General features: G+C 38.4%; 1 protein-coding gene across 4 annotated transcripts in view; it reads right to left on the bottom strand.

The window, feature by feature from the left end:
- Positions 1 to 18,318, bottom strand: part of LOC136864021 (zinc finger protein 277) — a 190,149-nt gene that overhangs the window by 85,546 nt on the left and 86,285 nt on the right. For all 4 annotated transcript variants that reach the window (XR_010859252.2, XM_067140522.2, XM_067140523.2 and 1 more), the window contains exons 5-6: positions 10,456 to 10,618; positions 1,695 to 1,898 (exon numbers count right to left, since the gene is read on the bottom strand). Coding sequence is in view for 3 of the 4 variants with exons in the window: in XM_067140522.2 (XP_066996623.1) it covers positions 1,695 to 1,898; positions 10,456 to 10,618 (367 nt within the window). In the remaining variant the exon portion in view is untranslated. The remainder of the gene's footprint in view (positions 1 to 1,694; positions 1,899 to 10,455; positions 10,619 to 18,318) is intronic.

Genomic DNA, 18,318 nt, shown 5'->3' with positions numbered 1-18,318 from the left:
ATATGGTACCATATCCCAACCTATTGTCTTTAGTATATCCCCAGAAATCTTATCAATTCCAGCTCCTATTCTAGTTTTCACCTTTTGTATCTTATTGTAAATGTTACTTGTTACCATAGGTAAAAATCAATACTCTGTTAGTGTTAGTCACCTCCTCTATCTGGACATTACCTTTGTAACCAACAATCTTCACATACTGCTGACTGAATACTTCTGCCTTCTAAGTTCCTCATATACACATTCCTCTTATTCATTAAAGATTCCTGGAACGTCCTTCTTGGAATCTGTTTCTGCTTAAAAGTACCTATCCATTCCCTTCCATTTTTCACTAAAACTTGTATGACTGCCAATTATGTTTGCCATTATGTTATCCTTAGCTGACTTCTCTGCTAGATTTCCTACTCTGTTTCCCACTGCCTAATAGTCTACTTTTGCAACCTTGCTTTCTATCACATTTATTTTAAATTATGACAAAAAGAGCTTTGTGGTCACTAATATCATCTCTTACTTCAGTTTTTCCATAGAGCTCATCTAGTTTTACTAGCACCACGTCCAGAATATTCTTCCCTTTAGTTGGTTCCATCACTTTCTGACTCAGTTGTCCTTCTCCGATTAACTTATTTGCCATTTGTTGGCCATGCTTCCTGTCATTCTCATTAACCTCCCAATTTACATTTGGTAAATTGAGATCACCCGCTACAATCACATTCCTTTCCATATCGTTTCCCACATAGCCGATCATCTTATCAAATACCGGTAATTCTGAATCAGCATCTGCGCCAAGCTTTCCCAGTCCGTACATTCCATATACATCATGTTGCCTATTATCTTTAGAGATGAGCCTTACACCTAGAATTTCATGTTTCTCAACTTTAACTTTTTCGTACCTTGCAAATTCTTCTTTCACCAGAACAAATACTTCCCCTCCTACCATTCTTATCCTATCTCTACGATAAACACTTCAGTTCCGTGAGAAAATTTCTGCAAACATTATATCTTTTCTCAGCCATGATTCAACTCCTATTACAATATCTGGTAAGTATATATCTATTAAATAACTCAATTCTACTCCTTTTTTTCAATACTTCTACAGTTCAATACTAACATTTTTATGTCACCCCTACTTGACATCCAGATCTCTGCACCCTTATCACTGCTCCCTAGACCACCCCGTTTGCCTGAATATACCTCCCTATAACCCTTCTAAACAAATTTCCCAACTTATATGTACCACTGCAGTTTAAGTGATGGCCATCTGAATGCAGAGCCTCATCTCCTACCCACCCATTTATGATCTAGAAATTTAACTCTCATTTTCCCACATACCCACTCCATAATCTCATTTAAATCTCCAATCACCTCCCAGTCAGTATCCCCCCTACACAGTATTCCACTGATAACAATCTCTGATTCCTAAAATTTCACCCGTCCTGTATTTACCAGAACTCACACATCCCCAACTGTGTTGGTATATACACCTGCTTGCCTTACATAGTTGGTACCAACGTGAAACACTACCATCTTCTTCTTTCCCTTCTCCTTCGTTTCTACTTTCCTCAACATCTGCCTTAACCTAATACATACAATAACATGGCTCGGTAAGTGACCACTGTATATACAGTATACATATCATTTATTTGCACTGTATACAAGTGCATAGTGAACATGAATAAATAGGATATTAATTGCAATACCTGCTCATAAAATGGTAAGGGTGGGTGTCTACTAATTTTGTCATAATCGAACCCATGCTCTGATTTCATGTGATCCAAAACACATTCAAAGCGTAAGGAAGCATAATCACAATATAAGCAGACAATGGGAGGAGTTTCTCCATCATCTTCCCAATCTGACCAACTGGAGGATTCTTCTGCGGAGTCTGAATCATCCTTCTCACCCTGAAAGAGATAATAATGTAATGTTCATCATAAAAGTTAACAAATATTTTGATAGAATAAAAACTTCAACCTATGAAAGAAGTTTTGGTAAAATTACAGTATATCATACTTGTCTATTGTAAATAATTAGAAAGTAAGAGTAAGAGTAAGCAGTTCATCTTTCCAACTCGTTCAGAAAAATGTTTCTTGTAACCATTTGCCTCTAGGTTTCTTAATCATCTTGAGAATTAAATATACACCGATGAACAAAAAAGTTAAATACTCAGAATGAAATGTCCAAATATAAAGGCCTTTGGTCAGCAGCAAGTCTTCATGAGATGAGTGAATAATCTGAGCATCACTTGTCCTGACCAATGTTACCAGACGGTTTTGGTGTCCCTACTAACGATGAAGAAACAGGTTCTCACAAGAACCCCTTTTGCAGTAAGGCAAGTGTGCACAATAAGGGGCGGTAGCTGCATAATAATGTTATTAGGTTACATGAACGATGTTGATCCATGAAATATCACAGTAATATTTGTCACAAACAAAAGGTAATCATTGATTTACTCATATAAAGTCTCAAATCCCAGGTTGATTAAGAAATACCGTCAAATATGTATACGTATTTACGGCTGTAAATAGGAGTCCATGGTGTTGCATTCCGCTGCTTGCGCCGTCTTTTGTTTCTTTCTTGTGGTCCAGGGCTGGCACCAATGAGCTCTCTTTCTAGCGAATGGGAGTGTGGGTATTTTGTTGAAAAATAGCATGATCCCTGGACCAATACACATATATATATATTTTAAAAGGAAAATAACATGATCCCTGGACCAATAAATCGTTTAATGAATCAGTTAATGCACATGAAGTGTCAGCCCATCAAATTACATCGAATGAGAAAAATCAATAAAACGACACCAAAGAACTTCAGTGAGCAAAGACATTACAGGCGACAGTGTTGGACAAACAAAACACTTACGGAAGTGCTGCGACGTAGCAGAAATAGTTGTTGTAAGGCAGTAAAGTATGTATTCTCTAAAATAAAATATTTTGCATTATTTCTTAAACAACCTGGGATTTGAGACTTTATTTGAGTAAAAGCAATTACTATCTTCCATTTGTGACAAATATTACAGTGATATTTCGTGGATCAACATCATTCACGTAACCATGTTATTAGTTTTACATCCCACTAACTGCCGTCACATTGAATCCCGCATGCGCTGATGTATCCCTGGAGTATTGTGTATGCATGTATCAATGCTAATGGAGGGCATTTTGAAAATTTCATGTAATAAAGCATGTGGTATACTAGTATCTTGTGTTCCTGAGTATTTCCCATGATTAATGCACTAGGTAGTGTTATAGAAAATGAGCTCTAACATTAAAATAAAGTGTTTACAAATCTATGTCCATGTAAAATACCAGGAGTACTCATAAGCTACGGGAATCATCAAGCGAGCGCCATATGGCTTGTGTCAAGAGTGGCATGATAAGTTTTGACAGCTGATGTAGCAGTCCGCTAGTAACTATTCGGTGTTTTAAAATGTGCTGTGAGATTATTATCGCGATGGTTAAGTACACTACAGTGCAAGGAATACTTTGGTCAAGTGTGATTTGCACAAGAAGAAGAAACCAGTTAAGAGATGCCTTTGAAAATTCCATAGGTTGTTTCCTGGTTCTACAGTATACAAGAACCTCGTTTATCGGGATTAAGTAGAACTGGAACTGATCCAGATTATCGAAAATCCGGATAATCTGGAAAAAAACTAAAAAACAAGTACAGTACATGTTATATAATCTATTAACATAAGTTGTACAGTAACGCCTTTTTCATTTGTACAAACAAATATAAGAACATTTTTTGTACATTTATGACAGTTTTATGTGCTAAAATAATATGTGATTTTTTCTGTTTTACATTTGTATAGCGTTTGCGTGCAGCACGATCATGAAGATGTTTTACTAACATCAGTTCTGCAGGTGTGGTTTCAGTGTGGGATTCTAAATAGGCCATCAGTTTGTCCAGCTGCATTGTTGCCTCTCCATGAGTCATTGTTTCTTCTGATAGAGTGCCAGTTTCATTTTCAAATTCATCATCACTCGCATAACTACCTCCCGAGGAACAAAATGCAATAATTTCTTCATCTGTCATTATGCCGTAGCCTGAATTACAGTCAGTTGTAAATCAGTCATTTACGTTGTTCTAATCTACATCCGAGCATCCAGGAATGCGTGCAAATGTGTCAAGGAACTCAGAAGAGTCCACGACTTAACAAACCTCGGTGGTAAATGCACAGACAGAAGGCCATAGATGTTCCCAAAACTTTTTGATTGTCAATTCACTAACTTGATACCATGCAGATGCGATCATATAAATAATGACTTTCAAATTTATTGACTTCAGTACCGAAATTACACCATATTCCCACTCTTCTTCAATCAGTTTGCTGAGCAGCTGCCTCCTGTATAACCACTTGATGTTTTCCAATACATCCTGGTCCATTTGGTTGAAACAGAGTTGTTACATTAGGTGGCAGAAATTTCACTCGGATATCACCACTGACCAACTCTTCTACTCCCGGATGTGATGGCGCATTGATTGTCAATGAACAAAATGGCCTTCAGTGCTAAACCTTGTTTCGTTAAAAACATTTTACGTTAGGCATGAAGTCTTCTTTGAACCAGGTTTTGAAAGTTCCACTGTTCATCCATGCATTCTTTCGGGATGTGTGAGAAACCGGCGATAAAACAGCCTAATTTCAACAGCGTTATATATCTGATCTGGAGTTAAGTTATTGGAGCAAACAATATCCTGAAATTCCTTTATGAAACTGTCAGCAGCGACTTTATCCCCTTAAAAACTTTCACCAGTTACTGAAAGCTGCCGTATGCCATGATGAGCTTTCCACCTTTCTAACCAATCCTGACTAGCTGTGAAGTCAGGATCTCCATTTGCTTGCTTGCTGTTTAAACAAAGCGCTTTTACTTGTAAAATCGGCCCTGAAATTGGAACACCATGCTCTCTTTTTTCACTAAACCACATGAATAATGTGTCATCTAGTAATTCATTTCTAGCTTTCTTTACTGTGGCACGATTCTCTAAACTATCTTTCGCTATCACTTTAAAGCAGGTCTTCAATTTCTTTTCAGTTTTTCTTCTAATCAGACACAGTTCAATAGTCTACAACAATATTTTTCAAGAGTTCTACTCTGTCCAGCCTGTTTAATGCTTCTAACTTTTGTGCATGGAAACAACCACTTTCTTCCGTTTTGAAGCCATTTTACGCTCACCCAAACAATACAATATTGCACACGAAAATACTGTAACTATACAATGTGGTGTTAACCTTCAGCTACTGATGTGGTCTCTCACAGACTACTGGATATGATGACTCATTCCCTTCCTCTTTCATCTTAAGCAGTCACACACAGTGGGTCATTATTGAGCAACGATGTGGACCTGAGATAACAATGTCTGCAGTAGTGGATGAGTGTCATAGACTCCATGTCATCAGGACCGTCATTAGAAAAGTGATTGACGAAGTTACTAAACAATGTTTACCGAGCGGCATCGCTCTGCGTGCTGAAGCACGTTAGTAGTGTGTTGCATTCAAAAGAGCGTGGGTTGGAATCCCACCTCGGCCGTCCTGGGAATGGTTTTCCACGGTTTCCCATTCTCAATTCCAGGCGAATGCCATACCTTTGATAGACCGTGGCCGAATTACTTCCAATTCCTGTCCTTAACGATCGTTGGTGGAAAAGACATTCAAGAAGAGTCGACCCCCCGTAAAAGGAAAATTGAAAATCCACAGCCTGTTTCCAGTCATTCGTCTGGGTCAGAGATGGAATGAATAAAGTTCCCATCTAGTGGCGAGGATTGGAATTGTGCCGGCTGCCGAAGCCTGTCGCACTCCTCTGGGGCAATGATTAATGAATGACAGATGAAATGAAAATATTTGGAGTGTGTTGCTGGAATGAAAGATGACAGGGAAAACCGGAGTACCCGGAGAAAAACCTGTCCTGCCTCCGCTTTGTCCAGCACAAATCTCACATGGAGTGACCGGAATTTGAACCATGGAACCCAGCAGTGAGAGGCCGGTGCGCTGCCGCCTGAGCCACGGAGGCTCTAAAAGAAATATTATACAAGTAAAAATAAATTTTATTATTTTCGATGCGGATGAACTGGAGATCCGGTTTAATGAGGTTCTTGTGTACCATCAAAACGTTATGTGCAACAACTCGTTCGCAAGTGGCATAGTACATGTGCCGTGATTAATAAGAAAGGAGAACAGCTTGCACACAGGAAAGATTAAAAGATATACAGGCAGGACTGCAAGTCAGTTCATATACCACATTTACTCGCATATAAGATCCGTTTTTTATCCTATTTTTATTGCTGAAAAGATGAGGAAGGTCTTATATGCGCATATCTCAAATATTGAGAGCATATAAAAATATCCATTAAATAACTACACATATGAACATCCTCAAAAAGATATTTCGAAACAGAAAATGTATCATTCAGGTTTCAAAAAACACAATTATGGACCATTCTAGACAGATATTGCGGCAAGCATCCGTGCGTAGTAGGGTATGCCTAATTTCACGTTCACTGCATCTGAAATAAACAGAAAATACTGTTAGGGATATTTTTCTTTTATAATTGGATGCCGCTATGCATCATTAGACCAAGCGCTAAAAGTTGGTTGCGAGATATTCGCATTTAAGTTTATGGGTAAATTCGAGCAAATATAATTTAGCTAAACATGGTATTCCTGGTGTTGTAGGATAATAGATTGTATCTTCTCACCAAATTTCAACACTTTTTTACTGTCAGTACATAGATTTTCTTGAAAAAAAAAAAAGGCATTCAGTCTAGTGATGGAATTTGAGGTATTTCTCATGCATGAATAATGAATCACAATGCTACACCAATAACCCCTTACTGTTGAGTATCCACTGAGTAAGACTTCAAAAAATATAATGTGACCTGAATCTCCTACTGACTGGGCAGGCATAAAATGGTTGAACCACCGCGGTCCGCGCCACAACTCCAGCACATTATTCATGTTTTAGATGGAGAAACTCTGGAAGGGGAGCTATTCCCAAAAGTCATTGCTATAACCACTTACTGATGTGAGGAATTTCAACTGATCTGACAAGGGAACATCAGTAATGATTAAGTCGGCGATCGCGATGAAACTTGGAAAATACATTGAGGTACAAGTAAAAAAGATGTCAGCATCAATTTTGGGTGCGAACATTCATTAGGGCGTTAATTAAGGGGCCTAAAAGTTGCGACATTTCAAGTTCAGCTCGATCAGCGATGAATACCTGCTGGCCAATGCTAAGGCGGTACACTGCCTGCCTGGAGACACACCAATATAAGATGATATTCACAGTTTCCTGGATGTTGGACACAGCACAAACACCCAGCCCCCAAGTCACTGGAATTAACCAATGAAGGTTAAAATCACTGACCTGGCCGGGAATCAAACCCGGGACCTTCTGGACCAAAGGCCAGCACTCTTACCATTTAGCCATGGAGCTGGACTCACTCAATCTCAATCTCCTTCGGATTTTTCCGTCCCGGTCAAATATATATAATGCTCCCCTACTATGATCTACAGGAAAACTCTACCTTGCCTGTATTTACGTCCACCTCTATACTCCAGGATCTCTGCTTCTCCATCTGCTATCGTCTGCAGCTACCGTAGAACTAACGCCCAGGCTGTCAACTCAGCTTCTCGTTACGTTACCCTGACGTCACACTTCTGGAACAAACTCGACTCTCCATCTTGTTCTAGAGTTACTACAAAAGACCCATCCAACCCACCTGGCATTCAGTCCACTTTCAACCCTGGTGTGGTTTGGAGGGCATTAGCTTTGCCGTGTGTATCACACGCCTCATTTTGATCTCAGCCAGCTGGAACTCTGTACTACGTGACTCTGGGTGAGCAAACTGATACATATTGGTTTCTATGCTGGGACTTGCTTCCCAAAGCCCTTCAGGCTCTACACTGCAGTGTTTCTCTGGCCGTCTGTGTACATACTTGCGGCAATGAACTAATTGTGAGTGATGGATGCTCTCCTTCTCTGTTTTGATTATTGAGCTTGAACTTTTATCAGTAACTCAACACAAGGAGCTGTGAGGTAATTAACTACAGCTATTCAGTTAATTGTCGTGTGAATTATTCTTCGGACTTTTCTTAAAAGATTGAATAAAGTGATACGCAGGACACTTCTTGCTATACTGCACCTGGCACCCTACTTGAAATAGGGTTTGACATCTTGTTTGTGTGTATATATATAGTTATTATGCCGGCCCCGTGGTGTAGGGATAGCGTGCCTGCCTCTTACCCGGAGGTCCCGGGTTCGATTTCCGGCCAGGTCAGGGATTTTTCTCTTGACCTGAGGGCTGGTTCGAGGTCCATTCAGCCTACGTGATTAGAATTGAGGAGCTATCTGATGTTGAGATAGGGGCTCCGGTCAAGAAAGCCAAGAATAACGGCCGAGAGGATTCGTCGTGCTGACCACACGACACCTCGTAATCTGCAGGCCTTTGGGCTGAGCAGCGGTTGCTTGGTTGGCCAAGGCCCTTCAAGCACTGTAGTGCCATGGGGTTTGATTTATATAGTTATTATTCAAGCTTATTCATTTTTTAAAGTAAGTTATTGTTAGTTTCAAATTTATGTTTTAAAACTTGTATTCTGTCTTGTTGTTTCATCTTGTTGTTATTTCGATTACTCAAAATATATGTTGCAATATAAATGTTGAAAATGAGATCCTCTTCGGTTTCATCACAGTTGTTGTCCTTTTATTTTGTACTTACCACGGACAGCCTCTGCTTTCCCAGCTGCTTCTGACAAAAACTTGTGCTAAGTTGACAAACGCATTGCCTGCCATGATTGCCAACAAGCATATTCTCCATCGTCTAATAATCTTTATCATCTTATTTTTATTGCTGAGGCAACTGTACTCTCACCACTATAACACATTACAACCAACCTCCATTATAACACCAGACAAATGCTGGGGCTGTACCTTAATTAAGGTCACAACTGTTATTTCCTTCCCATACCTAGCCCTTTCCTGTCCCATCACCGCCATAAGACCTATCTGTGTCGGTAAGGCCAATTGTAAAAAATTTTGAAGGAGCAATGTCATCAACTTCATCTATGGCAAGATTTCACTACAATTTGCAAATGAAAGTATCTGAAAAAAGATTTAAAAAATGAATTGTGTTGGGATGAGTGGCTAGTTAATCAAAAACTATATTTCTGGATCACTGCTTCTAATGGCTGTTTGGAACAGATTTTAGAGTATGAATAATGTTAAATCATTTCTTCAAAATTATTTCACCATTGTTTCTAAAACTCTCAACAAAGGGATTCACAAAGCTGAAGTAGCTTTACAAAATGAATATGAAGAAGATTTATTCACTGAATTTCTAGACCAGGTAGTAGGTTTCAGAAATACTCAAAAAATAAAAATGTAAGAGGAAATTGCCTTGACAACCACTTTAGCAGAGTTGTTCTGCTCCGACCCCAATGGTATTACGTATCGAGGCCTAGGGAGTCTCATTTTCATGCCCTTCATGTCCCTTGTCTTTCTTTGGTTGATACCTTCATTTTTCAAATGTTGGATCCCTTCCATTATTTTCTGTCTGATTAGTGTTATTTAAAGGATTGTTGCCTAGTTGTAATTCCTCTTATAACAATAATTACCATCACCACCACCATTTCAAAACTGAAACTTATAAATAAAATAAGCTACGTACAAAATAGTAGGACGCAAGACAATCTCAATGAACTCAACCTTTCAGCAACAAATGTGAACGTCTAATGCTAGTACAGTATCAAGTTTTAAAAATATAAAAACAAAAGATGGAAGCATTTGCTTATTTATCTTGTACTTCAGTCCCTACAAAATATTTAATTTTTAAAGAAAATCTATTTATTAATTTTGTAATTTACAATATGTATTTTTAAAATATTAAAGGAATACTCTATACAGATTGGATTAAAATTATGCTTGTATCTGCTGCAGTTAAATTTACATGCGTTAATGATATGTTTTATACGTCCTGTTCCATGACTGAATGGTCAGCATACTGGCCTCTGGTCAAGAGGGCCCCAGGTTCCATACCCGGTCGAGTTGGGGATTTTAACTTTGGTTATTTCCTCTAGCCTGGGGACTGCGTGTTTGTGTTAGTCTTAATATACATCTTAATTTACATACTGTACAACATGTCACACTACAAACCACCACAGAAATATGCAATAGTGAATACTTTCCTCCACATAGGGTTGGCATCAGGAAAGGCATCTGCCTGTAAAATTGGGCTAAATCTATACCAAGGGCCAATCCCTGTTAATTTAGAAGTAGCCAGGAAGAAGAAGATTGATATGTCTTACACAACTTTCCCAAAAGTGCCCAATTTTTCTTTCTGCAGGCAGGGTCGTATGATATTCATTACACCTCTGATACCAATCAATACAATAAAATCACCAAACAAAATATCACTGACCATAAAATAAAAATAAGATTTCTATACATAATAGTTTTAATGTACCTGTATCTGCTCCCAGTTCTTGCCAATTTCCAAGTAGTTTACTATAAAATATTTGTCAAAGGCCTTATTGTTTGGGTTAATGCGCTTATGTTGTTTCTTTCGCATATGTTCCTTCAGAACATGGTGAGACTTGAAAATTCTTCCACAAAATAGGCATTCTTCCCTGTAACATAAAATGAATATGTAACCTCTCTTATAAATATTCCTTTTGCTTGTTTGTATGTAAAACTTCAAGTAAGCTTAGGTAAGGTAAGGTAAACTAACGTAAGGAATGGTAGAGCAAAATATTCTTTTTACACTAGTGGTCAAAAGGGGATGTGAAAGTTAACCCATTCACATCATTCGATGGGCTGCAGTAGCGCACAGTGTTTTGGACGCATGAATCAAATGATGAGCTCAGCTCACAACGATGCAGTGTCTTGTTTATCTTTGTATATTAGATTCCCTTTTCAATATGAGTTCTCACAGTATACATTGTAAGAAACTGGGGACATGTACTGTTGGTAAACAATGCTGTTTGTATTTGTGTGACACTGGGATTTTTGAACAACAGTTTATTTTCATTGGTATTCAGTATCCATTATGCAGTAGAACCGGCAACACGATAATGATGAGAGTTTGAATGTGCTTGTAGACATTGTTTTATATGGTGATTATGGCAAAAATTACATTTTGAAAAATTAATCCACGTTCTAAGATGGTGAAAAAACAGTGAAAGTTACGATCTTCTATCTTTTGTTATTTATTTATTCCTTTATAAGTGGCAATGTTCAGGCTCTTGACCCTCTCTTACACTTAACCACATTCTATATTAAAGGTAATAAATTGTCTTTTCTTACAAATTTAAAATGATTATGACAACGCTGATGATGACTGTAATGCGGAGGGGGGGGGGAGGGCAGCATTTAACAAACAATCTGCTATGAAAATGAAAATATAGGGAGGTATATAACATACTGACAACATTTTGTGTGTAACTAGATGACAGTGGATAATAATGATGTTCCTAACAGTATTTAAAAACAAACAAGTAAGTTATAACATAATATACAACATTGGTTCTATAGTTAGGGAACTAATGCTCTATTGATCAGTGCATCTTAATACAAGTAACATGAATTTATGTAAATACTTAAGTACTATCTCATTCACTCTCACATTCACCCATGCATTCATACAACCTGGCTACCTGTTTAGGAGGAAAACCCGGCAAGATCTTCTAGCACTGGTTAATGTCATGCAGTTCGTAACTCTCAATGGGAGAGAATTCCATAACCTGGCACCAGACACTTGGAATGAACGGTTACACACTGATGTATTATTTATGGGTATAGTAAGAGAGGAGTTAGAATGAGTATACTGCTGATGAGTGGAGGAGAGGTAGCTAAGATCTGAGGTAAGATACTGTGGGGTTGCTTCATTTAAAAGTTGTGCAATTATCTTATTTGCTTTATCTTTAACCAACTGAGTGTCTCGTAATGGGGATGACACGTGTGGTATACCTGAATGCAAAAATAAAGCAGATGCAAGAGTTCATAGCTTTCCGCAATTTCATGGTTTGTTCCTTGGTAGTGTCAACTAATATAACATCACAATGAGTAAGGGCAACATGAGTGTCTGAATTTATCTTATCTTCATAGTGTGTGGAAGAATCGTCTGGTGAATTAAGAGGGGGTGAAGTGAAGCATATGCTTTCCTGCAAGTATCAGTTATTTATTCATGCCAGTCCAAGGTTTCATTTACAATGATCCCAAGGCTTTTCACAGACTTTTGCAAAGGTATTACCACTCCGTTGATCATGAGTGGGGGCGGAGGTGTTTTTAGTATAGCTATAGTTCTTGTCTGTCCTATAATTATAGCTTGTGTCTTAACAGGATTAATTAAGAGAAAAGTTTCACTGGCATAGTAGTTGATTGGGTTTATATTGATATTTATATGCTGAATGGCAGTATGGATATCTTGTATTTTGTTTCAGATATTTAGGAAGCGTAATGGCTAGTAATAATAGAGCTGAGATAGAAATAACAAACAGAGTAACCAAAGGCTTTAACTTTTACAGTATTGTTAGACACCTACTATGGGATGAGAACATCCCACAAAGTGCAAAAATGATCCAGTACAAGTCATATTTCATTCCCATCTTTACATATTCTCTGGAAACCTGCACATTAACATCAAAGGATTGTAGTAGGATTCAAGCCTGTGAAATGAAAATTCCTAGAACTGCCCTCCAAAAGACACGACTTGATCATGTGAAAAATGATGAGATCCGATCTAACCTAGGTCTAAATGAATCAATGGAGTAAAGACTTAGGTCATCTAGACTTAAATGGTCTAGGCATGTTAAACGAATGAATAGCACAAGGTTATCATGTGCTTATTTGGAAAAGAGAATAACAGGCAGAAGACCAGCTGGAAGACGAGGAAGAAGATGGATGGACCAACTGAGGGAAGACGTGGAGAGAAGAGGATCGAATTGGGAATCTGTCATGGACAACAAAATATTTTTGAATAGGCAACTTTGGAAGACACTCGTTTGCAAACACCCTACTCGGCTCGCTGGAAGGGAAAACCGATGATCATTATTATAGATTTGTAGGTCATCCGCATAGAGGTGATGGGTACAATTATGTAAATTATTAGCAATATCATTAATATAATGAATAAATAGCAGTGGTCCAAGTACAGAACCCTGCTGGACGCCTGTAATTTTACTCGTCCACTCTGATATTTTATCGCCTAACTACATGCTGATGTCTGTTTGTGAGGTATGAGGAGAACAGTCGTACTGCAGTAGAACTGAGATGAAGTCTTCGCAACTTAGCAAATAAGATATCAATATTACCAGTGTCTCTTTCCTGTCGCCATGGCTTTTCTGATGTCATCCATAATTCTAACTAGGGCTGTCGCAGTGCTGTGTCCTTTTCTAAAACCAGATCGATAGGGATCAAACAGTGAATACCTTTCTAAATATTGTACCAGTTGTCTATGTATTAGTTTTTCTAGAGTTTTGGAGAGAGCTTAAAGTATGGATAATACAGGACAAAAAACTGATACAACTTTTGCAGATTTCTTTGGAATGTGAATGATAAGGGCATCTTTCCATTTAGCTGGAAAGTAGCCTGTGTTCAGACAGGCATTAAATAGATTTGTTATTACTGGCAAAATTATGTCAATGATATTGGTGATCTAGGAATGTCATCTGCTCCCACAGCTGGAGACTTAATTGAGAGTACCTTCTTCCTTACTTCGTGCTCTGTAACTGTTCGGAATTTGAATGTTGGGCGATCCGATGGCTGTTGTCTTAGTAAATAATTAATGGTATTTTGCACGGTTTGGTGTTCTTTTTTAAGGACTTCCCTAGGAAAGTGATTGTTTAGCTCTTCGTGAGGGATTTTGTCTTCATCATGAACGCTCATGGGGTTTACCAATACCTAATGATCAGAGTTGTTTCCAATTGATTTTGCTATTTATGTTATTACCCAAATGTTGGAAATATTGAAATTTCTTGTTACAGATCTGTTGTTTGATTCTGTTTCTAAGAGTTCGGTATTGTTCATATATATCTGACGATGAGGTTTGCTTGTAACATCAATACAGTGCATCATGATGCACCATCATGCATTTTAGTTCAATTGTCAACCATGGGCAAGCTGGCCGGAAGACCTTCACTTAGGTGCACAGTCAACTTTTATAAATCTCTGTAAGTCACATATTTCGGTCGGAATTTAAGGACACGTAGTGAATAAGCTAAGTAAATAAGGTCATGTGTAGAAATGTCTGGGACTGGTATTTGGCCATGTTTGAGGATTTTTTGTGGATTATTAGTTATCATGAGATCAATCAAACTGTCTGAGTTTATAGTTGAGGTTCGTACATGATAAATTGATTCAAGAGGTAATACAGTCATATCACTAGACTTGAAAGAGTTTATTAATTTAACTTTATCAGTGGTCTGTGTTAGTAGGTCACCAAAAACAAATACGTGTTCATAAAGTGGTGTAAGTCTCATTAGGCTGTCTTCTAGTTCTCCCATGCTTCCTGCTCCTGCCTTAGGTGGCCTGTATACCACTGCAATGAGAACTTTGACTATGTTAATAACAATCTCTACGAATATAAATTCAGGATCATGGTTTCTGGTTGAAGCAGACGTATGTATTACCTTGCTCTTTAAGTCTGTCCTACAAAACAAAGCCACCCCTCCGCCCTGTTGATGATCCTGGTTGTGGCAATGAATATAGTACACCTCTAGTGTTACCATGCTAGAAGAGATGGATTTTCTGAGCCAACTTTCGCTCACAGCGACAACATGTATTTCACTCCCTCAAATATATTTTTCAGTTCTTCTAGATGAGCTACAACAGACTGGCTATTTATACGGGAACAACATATCACCCGTAGAAAAGCCTTGAGTTCATTATCCAATATTCTACTAGAACATGCAGTTAGGACAGAGGGGTGTGGTGGAGGTTAGGGTGCAGGGTCAGTGGGGAGGCGGAGAGGTGGGCTATTATTGTCTGGGCCCAGGTCATTATTCAAAGGAGAAAAAGGCACTGACATTCCCAGCTAAGACACAGAGACAGAATAACAACCATGTGGCTTACCTGGATTTCCTGGTACATGCGACAGCCAGCCCATTCACACAAACACACCATCTCACTCACACACTTAAAACTAAAAAACATAAAAATATCTTAACGATTTTCGTTGCACTGCCTGATAAGGGCATTCACTTCTTCAGTACTGAAGAAAGTGAGAGTGACAATGCCACACAAGGTCCTTCCAAATGTGCGTAGCCATTGGCACAAAAGAATTGGATTGGAAACTGGAAAACAAAGACATTAATCCATACATATATACATTTCGTGGATGCAGCAGCTTCAAAAATACTTAAGAAAAATTTACAGTCCTCCTACCGTCCAAACTTGAGATGTGTTTAGAGTACATGGATCCACTCCTTTTGAAACTATTTCAAATGAAACATTCGTACCATAGCCAGTAGTCATTCAAAGAATGAAGAATGGATAAGTCATAACTTTCAATGGCATGAATGTGAAATTGGAGTGAATCATTAGATAGAATTTTATACATGTTTTTGTGTGTCAGGTACACTCAAACTACTGGTGGACAAAATAATTCTGATACCAAAGTTAACAATGTGGCCATTTATTGAGACTTGAATAGGTTAAGGTTACTTTTTTTTGTGTGTTATGTTTGGTATACGAAATGAAGGAGGTCTTAAAGTAGAAATAGATTTGATACACTCAATGATAATGGAATGAGTGGTATATCCATTAAATGCTTTATTCCATGAGGTGAAATGTTAAACAGTACAGTTATGTAGTGGATATATCAACACACTGGGCGAGATGGCCGTGCGGTTAGGAGTGCACAGCTGTGAGCTCGCATCCGGGAGATAGTGGGTTCGAACCCCACTGTCGACAGCCCTGAAGATGGTTTTCCCTAGTTTCCCATTTTCACACCAGGCAAATGCTGGGGGCTGTACCTTAATTAAGGCCACGGCCACTTCCTTCCCATTCCTAGGCCTTTCCTGTCCATCGTTGCCATAAGACCTATCTGTGTTGGTGCGACGTAAAGCAACTAGGGAGAAAAAAAAAAAAAAAAAGAGATATATCAACATGTCGAAGAGGGAACATCTACTACAATTTTTTAAATTTTTGCTAGTAATTTAACGTCGCACTAACATATCAAAAGTTTTTGAAAAATGAAGGATGGAAAAGGTATAGGATTGGGAAGTAGAGGCTATGGCTTGAATTAAGGTACAGCCCCCACGATTTGCCTGGTGTAGGAATGAGAAACCACGGAAAACCATCTTCAGGGCTGCCGACGGTGGGATTCGAACCCACCATCTCCATCTACTAATTGGGATGTTTAAAAACACAAAGGGCTTTAAAAACCACAGATGACTTCCAGTGAAGTATCAGTTCGATAGTAACGCCTGAATGAAACTATCCATTCTTGAACACAATCCTTGGCCGTGGGATCAAGAACTGAGAGTGAAAGGAAGAATGATTCCCCTAATGAAAGACAAATGCCCGGCTCATCCCTGAGCAGCAACATAAAACTGCTGTTTTACCTGCTAATACCACGTCAGTCTCCAATCCATGATTTGTAGTTTCAAGACTTATTATGAAAGGGTAGTGACTAAATTCAATACAAAGTTTGGAATTAAACACAAAATGTGCTAATCAATGTTCTGTACAAAGTTTTGCCTAAAACGCTTCAAAGACTGTGGCTATAGTTAGTATACAGAAGCACTTTTTATATGCAAATTTGGCTACAAGGAGTGTGGCACCCGAGGAGGAGGTCAATGTGCTTCTCAAGGAACTGTTTTAGTATATCAGTGTTAATTCTTTTCAAACTATTTTAAAGATGCTATCAAGTTACAAACAAATGAAGTCCTGCAATACGAAGACACTGTCGTGGCTGTGGGAGGTGGTTATGCTGGAGGATCAAGAAAATTATATGAGAAAGAATAAAATATCCTGAGTGTGGAAACAACAACTGCATATAATTTATTATTTTAGTGTTAATTAAGATTTATTTATGGTAATTTATTTGTTATAATGAGTATTCTACTCCGCAATAGTTAAACTAATGTCGTAATGGTCCACCTTTTCAATACTCTTTCTTCTTCATCCATTCCGTTTTCCAGATTCCCTCTGGGTAGGGTAGTGTAGCAAAGCCCTCCATCTTACTCGATCCTTCCACCATTCCTCTTCTAGTACTTTATTTGTTGCTTTCGACTCCTCTATCTGCAATACAGTCCACAAGAGAACTCCCCCATCTCATTCTAGACAGTCTCCTAGGCCTCTTTGCAGTCTATGTATCCATGAATATTCTCTTTGATATTCTCTCTCTTGGCATTCTCATCATGTGTCCAAACTATTTTAGCTTTGCTATATCAATTTCTTCTTGATGTTTACACACTCCCACGCTTCTCCTTATTTCCTCATTTCGTATTCTATCTCGTATTGTCTTTCCCTGTATGCTCCTCAAGAACCTCATTTCAGCTGCTTGTATCTTACTTTCGTTCCGCTTAATGAACGTCCCGGCTGCTGAAGCATAGGTCAGTATAGGTTTATAACAGGACGAGTATAAAATCTTCTTGCACTTCATTGGCACATCTTTGTTCCGTACAATGTCTCTCATACACTGGTAGAAACTTGCAGACTGCTGTATTCTTAAATCAATTTCTCCACCCAAAGTTCCACCTTGTGACGTTATGCTGCCCAAATATTTAAAATTCTTCACTACTTCAAGAGGTTCATTTCCTATTTTTATCACTCCTCTGGATTTTCTGTTACCTCTCGTCATGATCAAAGTTTTGCTTTTTGCAGTTCATTCCAAAATTTCTTATCTCATCATTGCATAAATCAACTTGTGTCTGTACTTCCTCTTCATTATCTCCCCAAATTAAAATGTCATCAGCAAAGAGCATAGACTTTACTTGCTCGCCCACCATCTTATCCTTGATATTATGTAGAAGTCTATCCATGATAATAATGAAGAGTAAGGGAGACAATACACTTCCCTGTCTTAAGCCTGTCTCAACTCTGAGCCATTCAGTTTGACCCACTTTGGTTCTAACACATCTTTAGCAATTTTGATACAATGGTATTACCAACTGCATTGTTTCATTCCCAATCTGTGCCTATGTCAATGTTTTCCATACCAAATTCCTTGGGACACTGTCATAGGCTTTTTCAATATCTAGAAACATTACTACTGTGTCCTTTCCATATTCCCGACACCTTTCCATCATTTGATGCAATGTAAATATTGGGTCAAATGTGGACCTGCCTCTTCTGAATCCATACTGGTGTTCTGCCAATTTTCCCT

This window comes from Anabrus simplex, chromosome 2, assembly GCF_040414725.1.
Source record: "Anabrus simplex isolate iqAnaSimp1 chromosome 2, ASM4041472v1, whole genome shotgun sequence".
Lineage (NCBI taxonomy): Eukaryota > Metazoa > Arthropoda > Insecta > Orthoptera > Tettigoniidae > Anabrus > Anabrus simplex.
The sequence above is the reverse complement of the archived record's forward strand: the minus strand, read 5'-3'. Positions and strand labels throughout refer to the sequence as shown.